This window comes from Cornus florida, unplaced genomic scaffold (genome assembly GCF_030987335.1).
Source record: "Cornus florida cultivar Cherokee Brave unplaced genomic scaffold, ASM3098733v1 CherokeeBrave_3.0.0_Hap2_Chr02, whole genome shotgun sequence".
NCBI lineage: Eukaryota > Viridiplantae > Streptophyta > Magnoliopsida > Cornales > Cornaceae > Cornus > Cornus florida.
In genome coordinates this window covers 5,152,280-5,166,344 of record NW_026775572.1, presented here as the reverse complement: position 1 = coordinate 5,166,344, position 14,065 = coordinate 5,152,280, and the positions used below count along the sequence as shown (strand labels likewise).

The 14,065-nt window shown below is 35.6% G+C and overlaps 1 protein-coding gene across 1 annotated transcript; it reads left to right on the top strand.

Annotated features, from left to right (window-relative positions):
- The first annotated feature begins 12,199 nt into the window (after nt 1–12,199).
- On the top strand, nt 12,200–13,150 carry LOC132285057 (casparian strip membrane protein 2-like). Its single transcript, XM_059787223.1, has 3 exons — nt 12,200–12,441; nt 12,639–12,762; nt 12,861–13,150. Exons 1-3 carry the CDS (start codon nt 12,200–12,202, stop codon nt 13,074–13,076), a joined length of 582 nt encoding a protein of 193 aa, XP_059643206.1. The 3' UTR covers nt 13,077–13,150.
- Nucleotides 13,151–14,065: the final 915 nt, after the last annotated feature.

The following is a 14,065-nucleotide window of genomic DNA, read 5'->3' as shown; positions in this document are numbered from 1 at the left end:
ACACCCTAAACAATTCAACAATAGCTAATAATCCATAAATATATATAAAGTCACACTAAAGGACTCTCACTGGACTACAGGCCGGTCTCAACCTGAATAGAGGTAACATGCTAAAACGCACACGAAGTGGGCATATGTACCTATACCTAAACAGGGTACACCTCCAACCATCGTAGCCAGCTACACATCCCGATGCATATACGCTCCCTAGCCATCGGTCCTGAGGCTCAAGCTCATACCGAGGCACCATAACAGTACATATATAAAATCCATCCAAAATCCCTGGTATTGCCGCTCAACAAGTAGTTGTCATGACAATACAAATCTACGATACTTAACTTTTAGTTAATCCCATCCTTATTCCAAGTAGGTGGGTAATGGTATTGTTTTAAAAACCAAACCCATCCTTAGTATGCCACCGTCCCATACCGGTGCCTACTTTCCAATCCTCCAGTAGTCAATAATACCAATAAATCAAGTATATATCAACTAAATTCCAACATCCAACATTCAATGTTAGCAGTGATAAAATAAGCATTGATAAACAGGGTCACAACAACAACATATACATGCCCAATTTAAGTTGTTCCCTTTAGTCTGATATAAAGACAGAATTAATTAAAACTTCCATTTAACACCTTACAAATGACATACAGATATGTAGGGTATGTATCACAAAACACAGTTGATACTAACTGTGATAATGTAAGCATCAAAACAATATTCACAGTATGTATGTAGACATGCCTAAATTATAGTGTTCCACAAAACCGATCTAGTGTTAAACTCAAATCCTCCTAGTATTTAAGTTCCAACAGTTGCTATTACAGAAGTTAAGATAGCTATCATCTAGACCCATCCTTCCAATAATTTATACTAGCAGTGGTAAGGAAAAACGTGAACCACAGAACCACAATGCATCCACAAACATGCTTAGTCTAGGTTGAACAAGCATACAACACTACTGTAACTACCAGCTTCATAGTAAAACAGATATCATTTTAGTTTGGTTTAATCTTCATTAATCCTGAAATCATTTAAGAGTGCAAAGAGTATGAAGCCTAAGGGAAAGAGTAAGGATAGAATCTTGCCTCAGAAACTTTTGTTCAAAGTTTCAACGTCGTCTTCTTAAAAAAATCCCGGCGAGTTCCAAAACCCGGTTACTGTTCACGGGTACGAAACACTATTCCCGAACTCAAAATCTGATCTCCACCGTTCAGATTGTGCAACACTGAGTCATGAACCTATCCTCCAAATTTCAGCTCAATCGGACCACGGACGAAGCAGGATCAGATGTTTGATGAAATCTGGGCAAAATGGAAAAAAACCTGTGCGACCCAGTTACTGTTCACGAGTACGAATCACTGTTCCCGAGGTCAAACTCTGATCTCCACTGTTCAGATTGTGCATCACTGAGTTGTGGACCTATCCTCCAAATTTCAGCTCGATCGGACTACGGACGAAGCGGGATCGGATGTTTGATGAAATCTGTGCAGAATGGAAAAAACCTGTGCGACCCAGTTACTGTTCACGAGTTCGAATCACTGTTCCCGAGGTCAAACTCTGATCTTCACCGTTCAGATTGTGTGTCACTGAGTCATGAACCTCTTCTCCAAAATTTAGCTCGATCGGACCACGGACGAAGCGGGATCGGAGCTTTGATCAAACCTTTTCAGAATGTGAAAAACTGCGTTTTTCCTTCTCCACTTCCACAAAACGTGTGCTTTGTTTAAAAAAACCCTACACAGACGTCTACATTATACTTATAGAGTTTTCCTAAACCCTAGGTTCATTTAAGTCCAACTCACAATCCTAACCGACCCATCCAATTAACGTAGAAACCTACGACGGCTATAATATAAAACCCTAATTTATACTGTGATTAAAACCCTAGTTAGATGTATTTACCTAATTACTCTATTCACCATTAAATACTTAACAAATAACATAATTGAACAAAATAATTATTAGTAAACCCAATTAAACCAAATAAGACACACATAAAATAAGACACACATAGAATAATTAAACCAATTACACTTAAACCATTAATGCCAATTAAATAATTAAAACACTAACAAGTAATTCCAATCAAATAATAAACCAATTACACTTAAACCATTAATGCCAATTAAATAATTAAAACACTAACAAGTAATTCCAATCAAATAACTAAAAATAAATATCATTTAAATAAATTAAATCACCACAAAAGAAAACAATTAAGCACCTAATAAAAAAAAATAATGACACATGATCAAATAAAATGCACTTAAATAATAAATTAAATATCATTAAATACCTGGAATATTCTTTTTAAAATTAGGGTATTACACATTAAAAAGGTTATAATTCATCCATAAAAAGTGTTTTATTCTGTCTTACAGGGAAATAATCATTGTTTATGAATGAACGTGGATAAACAAAAAAAAAGGGGATATGGAATTAAACTGGCAATGAATACAAAGGCCCACAGGACTGTATCATTATCAGTTTAATACCAGTAAATAATATTTTATCCCATTATGATTATATTTTTCAAAACTTTAGTGTATTAAAATCTCTGCCCACAGGAAGGTTATAATGACACATTGTTTTGATATGAAATTTTTAACGTAGGTTAAGAATTTCAATAAAGTTTATTGTATAGTAGAGTAATGTTTGGCATGTTTTTTTTTTTTTTTTTTGCAGTAATTTCATCTAGTTCTGTCAATATTGGTTCATCTCATATCCCATTTTTAACTGGTGATAATTATTTGGATTGGAAGGAGAAAATCGTTCTAACATTGGGGTGTATGGACATTGATTTGGCACTTCGTGTGGATGAACCACCCATCCCTACGGAATCAAGTACGCCAAGTGAAAGGGCTTCTTATGAGAGGTGGGAGCGATCAAATCGCTTAAGTATATGTCTCATTAAAAGTCATATTGGGAAAAACATAAGGAGTTCAATTCCTGAAGCAAAAGAATACATGACAGCAATTGAACAACAGTTTGTAAGTTCCGATAAAGCATTGGCTAGCACCCTAATGACCAAATTATCATCAATGAAGCATATGGGTGATAAAGGGGTCCGTGAACATATTATGAAAAATGAGAGATATAGCTACCCAAATGAACTCATTGGAGTTTACCTTTTTAGAAACATTCCTTGTCCAGTTTATACTCAACTCCCTACCTGCTGAATATGGGCCATTCAAGATTTCTTATAACATACATAAGGAAAAATGATCAGTTAATAAATTGCTTACCATGTGTGTTAAAGAGGAGGGGAGATTGAATCAGGAGAAGCTAGAAAGTGCTTATCTAGCGACTCGTGGAAAGGGACATATCAAAAAAGGTGTGCAATTTAAGAAGAAGGGGAATGCATCAACTAGCAAAGTTGACGATAAGGGTACCATCAAATGCTTCTTCTGCAAAAAGAAAGGGCACATGAAAAAGGAATGTCCAAAGTATAAGGATTGGCTGCTTAAAAAGGGTAATCTCTTTTCCTTTGTGTGTTATGAATCAAATGTAGTTAATACATTTAATGATGCTTGGTGGATTGATTCTGGTTTTACAATTCACATTGCCAATACCATACAGGGTTTAATCAACCTAAGGAGATCGACGAAAAGTGAACGTTTCATCTATTCGGGAAATAAGATGAGTTCACATGTGGAGGCGGTTGGAACCTACATACTCACATTACCATTTGGCTCTACATTAGAACTTGAAAGAACTTTTTATATTTCAACTTTTTCAAAAAATTTGATTTATATTTCGAAACTTGTTGGATTTTGTTTTAGTTTTAATTTCTTTAATACTTCTTTAAGTATTGTAAAAGATTCAGTTATTATTGATAATGGTATTTTGGTTGATGGTTTATATAAATTAGATTTAAACCCTAATATTGACCATAACCACTTAACCTTGCATGGAAATATTGGCATCAAACGTAAGGCTAAAACAGAGAAAATTTCTTCATTATGGCACAGGAGATTAGGACATATCTCCTTACAAAGAATTAAAAGATTAGTAAATGATGGAGTACTTGATACTCTTGATTTTTCTGATTTTGGTATTTGTGTGGACTGTATAAAGGATAAGCAGACTAATAAAATCAATAAGGGTGCCAAAAGGAGTTCTCAAGTTTTAGAGATCATACACACTGATATATGTGGACCTTTTCAAATTTCATGTTTCAATGGTCAAAAATATTTTGTCACCTTTATTGACGATTGCACACGTTTTATGTATCTTTACCTTCTAAATGATAAAAGTGAAGCACTTGATACTTTAAAATCATATAAGGTGGAGGTAGAGAAACAAAGGGGAAAACAAATCAAGATAGTTCGATCAGACAGAGGAGGAGAAAATTATGGTAGATATACAGAATAAGGACAAAGACCAGGTCCATTTGCAAAATTCCTTATGGAGAATGGCATTATAGCACAATATTCGATGCCAGGCACACCAGAACAAAATGGTGTAGCAAAAAGAAGGAATCGAACGCTAATGGATATGGTAAGAAGTATGATTAGTAATTTTTCTCTCCCTTTATCTCTATGGAGTGAGGCCTTAAAAACCGCTGTGTATATCTTAAACAGGGTTCCAACCAAATCAGTTCCAAAAACACTTTGAGTTATGGATTGGTTGGAAACCAAGTTTAGGACACTTACACATATGGGGTTGTCCAGTTGAGGTTAGGGTGTATAATCCTATAGAGAAAAAGTTAGACTTAAAGACAATAAGTAGGTTTTTTATTAGCTATGCAGAAAAGTCCAAGGGGTTCAAGTTTTATTGTCCTTCGCATAAACCCATTATTGTTGAGGTGAGAAATGCTAGGTTTCTTAAGGATGTTGACATTAGTGGGAATGAACAACCTCAAAATTTAATTTTTGAGGAAACACGGGATTTGGTTGTTAGACCTGTGACTAAAGAACCTTTACCTGTACTTCAAGACATTTCTCAAGATGTTATTATGGAAGAACAGGTAAATCAAGAAGTTCCTATCCACGAGAATCCTGTTGTCAATGAACCTATTCTAAATGAACATATAGAGTTAAGAAGGTCCTTAAGAGTAAGAAATCCCCTCTGATTATGTTGTATATCTACAAGAAATTGACCATGATATTGGAATTGATAAAGACCTAATTACGTTTTCACAAGCCATGAGTGGAGAAAATTCAAGGTTATGGTATGATGCCATGTTAGAGGAACTAGACTCTATGGCTAAAAATCAAGTCTGGGATTTGGTTCAATTGCCAGAATGAGCTAATACAGTTGGCTGTAAATGGGTTTATAAAACTAAAAGAGACCTAAAAAGCAAGATTGAGCGATATAAGGCTAGACTTGTAGCCAAAGGGTATACCCAAAAGGAAGGCATTGATTACTATGATACATTTTCTCCCGTTTCTACAAAGGATTAGCTCATTTTGATTTAGAGTTACATCAAATGGATGTGAAAACGGCATTGCTTAATGGAGACTTGAATGAGGAGGTATACATGAAACAACCTGAAGGTTTTCATTCAGATAAAGAAAACAATATGGTTTGCAAACTCAATAAATCCATATATGGGTTGAAACAAGCTTCACGTTAGTGGTATTACAAATTTCATGATGTTATCTCTTCTTTTGGGTTTAAAGAGAACATCTTTGATCAATGTATATACCTTAAGGTTAGTGGGAGTAAGTTCATTCTTTTGAACCTATATGTGGATGATATTTTGCTTGCCAGTAGCGACTTAGGGTTGCTACATGAAGTTAAAGAATTTCTCTCTAAAAAATTTGATATGAAAGATATGGGTGAATCATCTTATGTCATTGGCATAGAAATTTATAGGGATAGATCCCAATGATTGATTGGATTATCCCAAAAGGTCTATATCAATAAAGTTTTAGAGAGATTTTGAATATTGGGTTGTGCTTCAAGTGTTGCTCCTATTGTCAAGGGTGGCAAATTCAATCTAAATCAGTGCCCAATAAATGATTTGGAAATGGAAGAGATGGAAGTCATTCCTTATGCATCTGCAGTAGGATGTCTAATGTATGTGCAAGTATGCACTAGACCAGACATTGCATTTGCAGTAGGAATATTAGGTAGATACCAATGTAATCCAGGAATGGATCATTGGCGAGCTGCAAATAAAGTGATGCGATATCTACAAGGGACAAAGGATTACATGCTGACATACAAAAGATCAGATCTTTTGGAAGTGGTTGGATATTCTAATTCTGATTTTGGAGGATGCATTGACTCTAGAAAGTCAACATCGGGATATGTATTCCTCTTTGCAGGAGAAGCTATCTCGTGGAAAAGCTTAAAACATAAATCAATTACTTTTTCTACTATGGAGGCGGAGTACGTAGCATGTCATGAGGCTACAGGACATGCCTTATGATTACGGAATTTTATCACAAGTCTTAAAATTGTGGATTCCATCTCTAAGCCATTGAGAATCTATTGTGATAATTCCGTTGCGGTTCGTTTTTGTAACAACAATACAAGTGGGAGTTCAAACAGGTGGATTGACATAAAGTTCCTTGTTGTTAAAGAAAAAGTTCAGAATCATCAAGTGTTAGTAGAATACAATGGAATAAGGTCAATGGTCGCAGATCCTATGACAAAGGGTTTGCCACCTAAATTGTATAAGGAACATGTAGGACATATGGGGCTTATTGATATGTCTTGTGTTTGATTTACTAAGACACTTAAAAGTTTGCAATTGCATTTATGTTCTGATGATTCTTAGTATTTATTTGTCATTTTTAAGGAAATATACATAAAGTTAATAAATGACAAAATATCATTTTGGATAATAAAGTAGGACCTCATAATAGGCTTATGGGAGCTTATCCATACAGATAGTCCATTAGGACAATAAAGTTGACTTCCTTGAATAGTTTTTCTTGAAATAACTATTTATAAAGTACTACTACATAAAGATATTTATCTAAAAAAAGACAGTGACATAATGATACATGGAAGGTAACACTCATATATAGAGTGTGATTTCCGCTATAATTTTATACACTTAAATTCTTTAGATAAAGTTTTAGTTCTCAAACCTATAAGGAAAGTAAGTGTGTCAATATTGGCCAAGTGGGAGAATGTTAGACACATATATTTATAACACGTGTGTTGCCTATATTGCCACAATACATTTATATTCTAATCCACTGCGTGTGACACAACGTTACACGTTGTGGGAAGTTACAGGAGCGTGGTTGTGGGAAGTTGATGGTGGTTATTATCTGATTAGTTTAAAACAAGGGTTAGCATGATGGATTGCTCTCTCTCGTTTCATTCATACAGAATCCTTACAGAGGTCCCATGCCTAACAAAAGTAGTCTGTGTTGTCTCCATCAAGTACACGCATAAAGATTTGTATAGGCGTGAACATCATTAGGATTTCCAAATTTGTTTTGCAGGCATTAACCAAACTAATTTCATGACTGGAGGTAATGCGATCTCTTTGGACTTGATAGTTTCTTTCAATATGTACAATCAAATTTTGATTAATTAAACTTTCTTTTATTGGCTTATTTAATCAAATTAAATTGTCATCTTTATTTTTATTTTTTATAAAAAAATCATTTTTAATTGCATCCTATAAATTTATCTAATATATTTTACGATGAAGTTTTTGCACAATAAGACCATTTTAACATTATTTTTTATGTGAAAAATGCACTTAATTTTTAAAAATAGAAACATAAACTCAATAATAGGCTTGAATAAATGGGCCAGGTCTTTAATTCGGGTCATGGGAGCCCAATAAAAAGAGAGATTAAAAAAGAATCATTTTAAATAACACATATTTTGAAGGTTAGGCTGATTTTTATGCATAATGAGACCATTTTGACATGAGTACCGTGGAAATGTAACCTGGATTAAACATGTTGATGGGTCAAATACATTCAGGTCTAAGAAGAATAGGCCCATCAAACCCCAATGGTGAGCCCAATATCACTGTCCAGCCCGAGGAGTAGAAGGAGCCCAAAGAATAACCCTCCCAATCCATACCAGCAATGTAAGAAGTCAAGTCCAAATCGAGATGGGCCCATGAGGCCCAATACGTGGAAGACAAATAAATATTAGAAGAATTGGAGGATCTATATAAATAGGAGGGGAGAAAAAATAATGATGAACAACTACCTTCTTAGCTTATTCAGGGGATTTATATTGCAAGAAATAATAATACTAATACTAATAATAATAATAATAGTAACTGTTGAGATGTTACACGCATCATCATCGATCATTTGATTTTGAGAGTTTTTACTCTTTTTTGGTTGGGTCATTAGTGCGAGAATTAAATAAAATTTAGGGAGTACGTTATGCTAATTGCTAACAAAAACAATCAATGTCAATTCACTCAATTTATAATCTTATTAATTTTTTATTTTTTTTTTGGGTAAGTCACTCAATTTATAAAGTTCATAGCTCCAAACTACATTAATGGACAAAACTCTTAAGTCACCAAAATAGCACCGCGAAGTGCAGACAAATTAGGTGGCCCATCTTGTGCTCTTGGCGCGCGGCTAACCCAAAAAAGCACCAAACTGGTGCGTTCGAGTGCGCTAATGGCATAGAGACTCTTAGATCTAGGAATTCATGTGAGGGGGATAAATTTATTTAGAGAGTCTTTTTAATAATTTTAGTAGAGACAATTTCAAAATTTTATAAATATAAATACAAAAATATACAAATTTAGGGTTCACAGATCCGTGCCTGGCTGATGCAACCCCGACGTGGCCCGTGTTGGGCTCTTGCCAGTGCACTCCATCCACACCATTTTGGTGCATTTGTGTAAACCGCACAGGGAAGACCAGTGTCCTTTTGTGGACTATTGTTAGCCCCTTGACGGTTGTTCAAGGGAAGACATGGGTATTTCAAGGCCATGCCATGTCTTGGGAATACTTTGGTTTTGGTTAGATAGCCATGAGGATGCTCAGTGGATTGTCAGCGTGCACAAGATGCTTAGCGTGCATACAGGATGCTTAAAAGGATACTCGACGTGCATTGGGGGTGCCTAGTGGCATTTTCGTAAATGTGGCGAAAAGTGAAACTTGAAGTTTTGACTCGGGATCTTTATGGGAGGTACATTAAGTCCATAGAAGCTGGTTGGTGCAGACGGCACTCGATTTAGATGTCAGGAAGGACCTGAAAGGCCTTTATGACTCCTCAAGCATGGGTGATGTTTACTCCTGTTAGAGTGCTAATTTTCCTTAAGACTATACTAGGGGGGTCTGTTGAGCACATCAGCTGGGCTATGGCATGGCTTGTTTAGAGGGCTTAACCAACGTGCATGGGCACGTGTTGCACCACTCCAAGATGGTTGCACAAGAAAGGAGCATCTAAACTAATGATGGGCAAACAAGTGTGCACCCGCGCGCATGGGCGTGCAGGCTGGCTTGCGCGCGGGCATCTAGGCGGGCGTGTAGCCATGGGCACACGAGGGTTCGAGTATGGCACATATGGATGGGCACCAGCGTGCAGCAGCGCGCATATGGGCGTGCATGGCCTGGCATCAACGTGCGAACCGACGTGCACTCGGATTTACACTCGGGCGTGCACACGAGCGTGCATGGGATGACACACCGTGCACTCAGAGACATGTGGGTGCAGAATGGTGGACTTAGCAAGGGCTAGGTTCACAAGGTTGGCTCAGATGTTGCTAAAACATGGATCACACAAGTCATGGCTTGCAGTTACAAGAGATGGCTAAGTGGGCTAAGTGGGCTCAGTTGGTTGGGGGAAGTTACTAGCACTTCCCCACTCATTATGGGAAGTGGGGGTGTGCTGATTAACTTCTCATGCAAGTGACACAAATTTGAGATGACAATATGCAAGCGGTTGGAGGTGGTTTCTTCCACTATGCAGAGTGCAACTTCTAGTGGGATATGTGGCATGAGCAGAGCATGCCAACTACATACCAGTTAGGCTTGTCAACTGCATTGTAGTGCTGGCATACTTAGAGGGTGTCAGCACAACCCTAGATGGATGGGGGTGTCATCCATCATCTTAGTGGGCAGTTATGGGCGGTTTTGAGAGTGGCCTATATAATGCTAAGGTAGGCTTTGTAGAGGGAACAGTTAGGAGGGTGTGAGCCTTGGTTCTTGTACGAACTCATGTTCCTTTGTAATATATTTAATATGAGCAAAGGTTGGGGCTTGTCCCTATAAACTGTGTGTGCCTTCTTTACATTTCTATATTGTATGTATTGTGTTGTGTGTTGGCTGAGACTTGGTGGCCCCAAGTGCCATTACAGAGGCAAAAATTTGTGGTGTGATTTAGCCCTATAACAACTATCCACCTGTGTATACGGTTTAATTAGTAGCATGCAAGAGCAACCACGTATGTGTTGAGTGCCCTATATTAAATAAATTTTAAATTATAACGTATATTTTATATCACATTACCTTTGTGAGCTAATAAGAATTTGATCGTCTGACATCTTCTTGCCAGTTGTAGCAGCCCTGATTTATTAAGCAGCTAACTTTTCACTGTGATTTATATTTGCAAAAAGAAATAAAGGTTTCACTTTAATCAAATAAAAAGAATCAAGAAAACAATCAACGAATTCCTTCAACAATCATTGTATCTCATACAACGTATTTTGAACTCGCATCGATAAAGAACCGTGTACACAAAATGCAAATATAGCTTTTTGTTTATTCAGATGATTTATTTTGCAACAAAAAAATTTCTCCCATCAGTAGTCAAATAAAATTGATCTTCTTGTCTGCTTATCATCATAACCATTGTTTTTATTTTATTGAGATACATCCCGCCAAATGAATTCTTTTTTAATTATACACTGTATCCTTCTTAAATTTAATTTTTTTAAGTCATTTTTTATTAATTCATTCCACACGAATTTTGGTCGGTCTCTTTTGTCACTTACCTTCTAAACAAACACAAATTACCCAGCAATGTTTAGCCACATCGATCTCATTTTCAGAGCACTTATCACATGTCTTTGTTATGTGATGTGGTGCATGTGGGCCTTTGTTAATTTATGTAATGTAGCAAGGGAGATATATCAAAAGCACTGCCAATTGGTTTACTAGGCAAAATTTTGAAACAAAAACATGTTAAAATGCAAAAAGTACTTGGATCCCTCAAACAACTGGATTGCAAAGTGTAACTTCTACTACGTCTTTTGTTTTGACCTCTCAAAATTGCCATTTGTATGAGAAAAGTGAAGTTCTCCAAGTTACACTTGAGATATTGCTGTTGTATTGTTTGATGAGACATGCTGTAAGATCGCAGTCATAAATATCTCTGTTTCAATGGATTTAAGCAATTGTTTTAAGCAACTTAGATGGCAGGCCATCAATGAATAAAAGACATATATGCTATATATATATATATATATATATTCCAACTATTTTATTACATCTTTTTATTTGAGACTTGGGCTTAGTGGAGGCTCCTTACTCGAACAATATATACTGCTTCTAAGCAATTTAAGCAACCTACATGGCTATTAATAGATTCACGGCAAAAGGTAAACTGTATCTACTACTACACAATTTTGGCACGATTTGCTCTACAAAAATGGATACTTTTCGCCTATTATATTCCCATTCGAGTTCTTCGAGTGGTTAACGTTAATATAGGAAACTGGGTCATGTTATAAATTATAGTAATTAGTAGATTAGGAGAAGAGAGGTTCCTTATCTAATTAGTGGATTAGGGAGAAGCTGGTTGTTTGGTTGACTGTTTGTGGAAACAACTAAACTTTGTTAATTAAAGTCAATTAATTGATACTTTTTTTTTTTTTTTATAAAAAAAATAGTATTTTAATTTTATTTTAAAGCCATACATAGTTCCTACTCCCTCAATTCCCCATTAAAGTGTTTTCAAAGCTATATGTATTCTGCAATAATAACTAACCATGAATATGACATAGACAATCCTACCATATTCACTACCATGTGGTTGAAAGGTGATCAAATAATCAATTTCAATGTACTGGAAAGTTATCAACAACTTGATCTACCAATTCCTCCATGGGTTGATTAATATACCCACTTAATTTAATTAATTAATTGCAAAGTTCATTGACTGATTAACTCTTCCGTGGTCCTCTATATAAAGTCTTCCCATCTATCCATTTTAATCACAGCCTTCGAGTCTTCCTCTACATATCTCTCTCTCACACACATACACATACAAAGTTATATATCTCGCAACTCAAGTGAAAATGAAGAACGGCGAGTCAACCACCATTGACATTGCAGAGACAAGCAGAAAAGGCCCCGTTTTGGCAGCTCCAAAAGGAGGAAATAAGAAAGGCCTTGCAATATTCGACTTCGTTCTGCGGCTCGGTGCCATCGCAGCTACTCTAGCTGCAAGTGTCACCATGGGAACTAGTGATCAGACTCTACCTTTTTTCACCCAGTTCTTTCAGTTCTCAGCCGGTTACGACGATCTACCCACTTTTCAGTAAGTAAATTTAATTTATTTTTTATTTATTTTTTTTTACCTTTTGAAGAAACTCAATCACGCGCGCACCCGCTTCGCTACTGAGTTGTGCACGCGACTAATGCATGCATGTTAAGTCAAAGACATGCATGAATTCGAAATTGTTTAAGTAACTATATATATACATATACTTGATGTGCATATATGCATGCATGCAGGTTCTTTGTAATTGCAAATGCAATAGTTTGCAGCTACCTTGTACTCTCCCTACCATTCTCTATACTGTGCATAGTTCGCCCACATGCAGTAGGACCAAGGCTCCTTCTAATCATATGTGACATCGTAAGCTCCCTAATCACCACTAGCTTAATTGCAATAATTTGATCTCATATATATATATATATGGTACATCTTAGCTAGCTTATATATATATATTGCAGGTGATTACTGGTCTGATCACAGCCGCAGCTTCTTCAGCTACAGCCATAGTGTACTTGGCTCACACTGGAAGTCCAAGCGCAAATTGGAATCCAATCTGTCAGCAGTTCACTGATTTCTGCCAGAGCGTTAGTGGAGCAGTGGTTGGATCGTTCATGGCAGTGGCGGCGTTTATGTTTCTGCTTTTATTCTCTGCGTTGGCTCTTCGAAACCATTAATTAAGAAGATTGAAGTACTGTACTGTTTCGATTTGATTTTACATTGTTCGGTGTTTTTCCGATTTGAGTGCAATTTTTTTTTATTGTATGATGTATGGAAAAAAGAGTGTGATGATCGACCATGATGGATTAGGTTAAATGTGGTGTGTCATCAAAATTTATGCTAGATCTTCTATTGAAAGTTTTATCTTATTTGAGTTTCTTTACCGTGCATGCCTCTTATCTGTTTCAGACAAGAACTGTTCAATGGCATCTTTTCTTATTTTTATATTGGGCCCGTTAGCTTTAAAAAACAAGAAGACCCCACCTTTTAGTCCTCTATTCCTTATTTTCAAAGCAAAGCTCAAATTCATTATAATAAATGTAAGATATGATGATGTAATTTGTTTGATTATTTACTCAATATAATGCTGGAATAAATTGAAATGTTTATTTAATTAAATATGCTTGATAGCACTAGTAAGATACGACTTAATTAAATAACAAACTTTACTCAAAAATTCCTTAAATCATAATTACATTTAAAACACAGCTTTTAAAATTTTAGTATTTAAATCAAACAGCATTGAACTCTCCTTCACTTTCTTTTTATTATTTTTATTATTATTTTATTTTTTTCGTTTCAATCAACTATGACAGAGGAAGAAGAAAGTTAACTTCGATAACAAGAGAGATCAAAAACAATAGGGGAAGACATAATATTAGTACACATGAAAAATGGTGCATTCTATTTGATAAAACTAAAAATTAAGTTCTGAATTTTTAAAAGCTGAATTGTAAGCGTTGAAGTTTGTAAGTGATAATTAAAAAATAAATATTTTTTAATGTTGAGCACTTAGCATTCAGTGATAAATGATGTCTCTTTCATTTAGCGCTTATTTTTTTAACTAATTTTAAGTGGTGCTTACCTTTTTAGTAATATTTAAATTGCTTTATCATATGCACTTAAGTAGATAAACTCTTAATCAATTAATTGCTAAATTGAGTTT

Excerpts from the sequence above, each read along its gene's own strand:
- LOC132285057 (XM_059787223.1), top strand. The coding sequence starts at position 12,200 with ATGAAGAACGGCGAGTCAACCACCATTGACATTGCAGAGACAAGCAGA. Across the intron at positions 12,442-12,638 it reads GACGATCTACCCACTTTTCA|GTTCTTTGTAATTGCAAATG; the intron begins GTAAGTAAATTT and ends GCATGCATGCAG. Across the intron at positions 12,763-12,860 it reads TTCTAATCATATGTGACATC|GTGATTACTGGTCTGATCAC; the intron begins GTAAGCTCCCTA and ends TATATATTGCAG.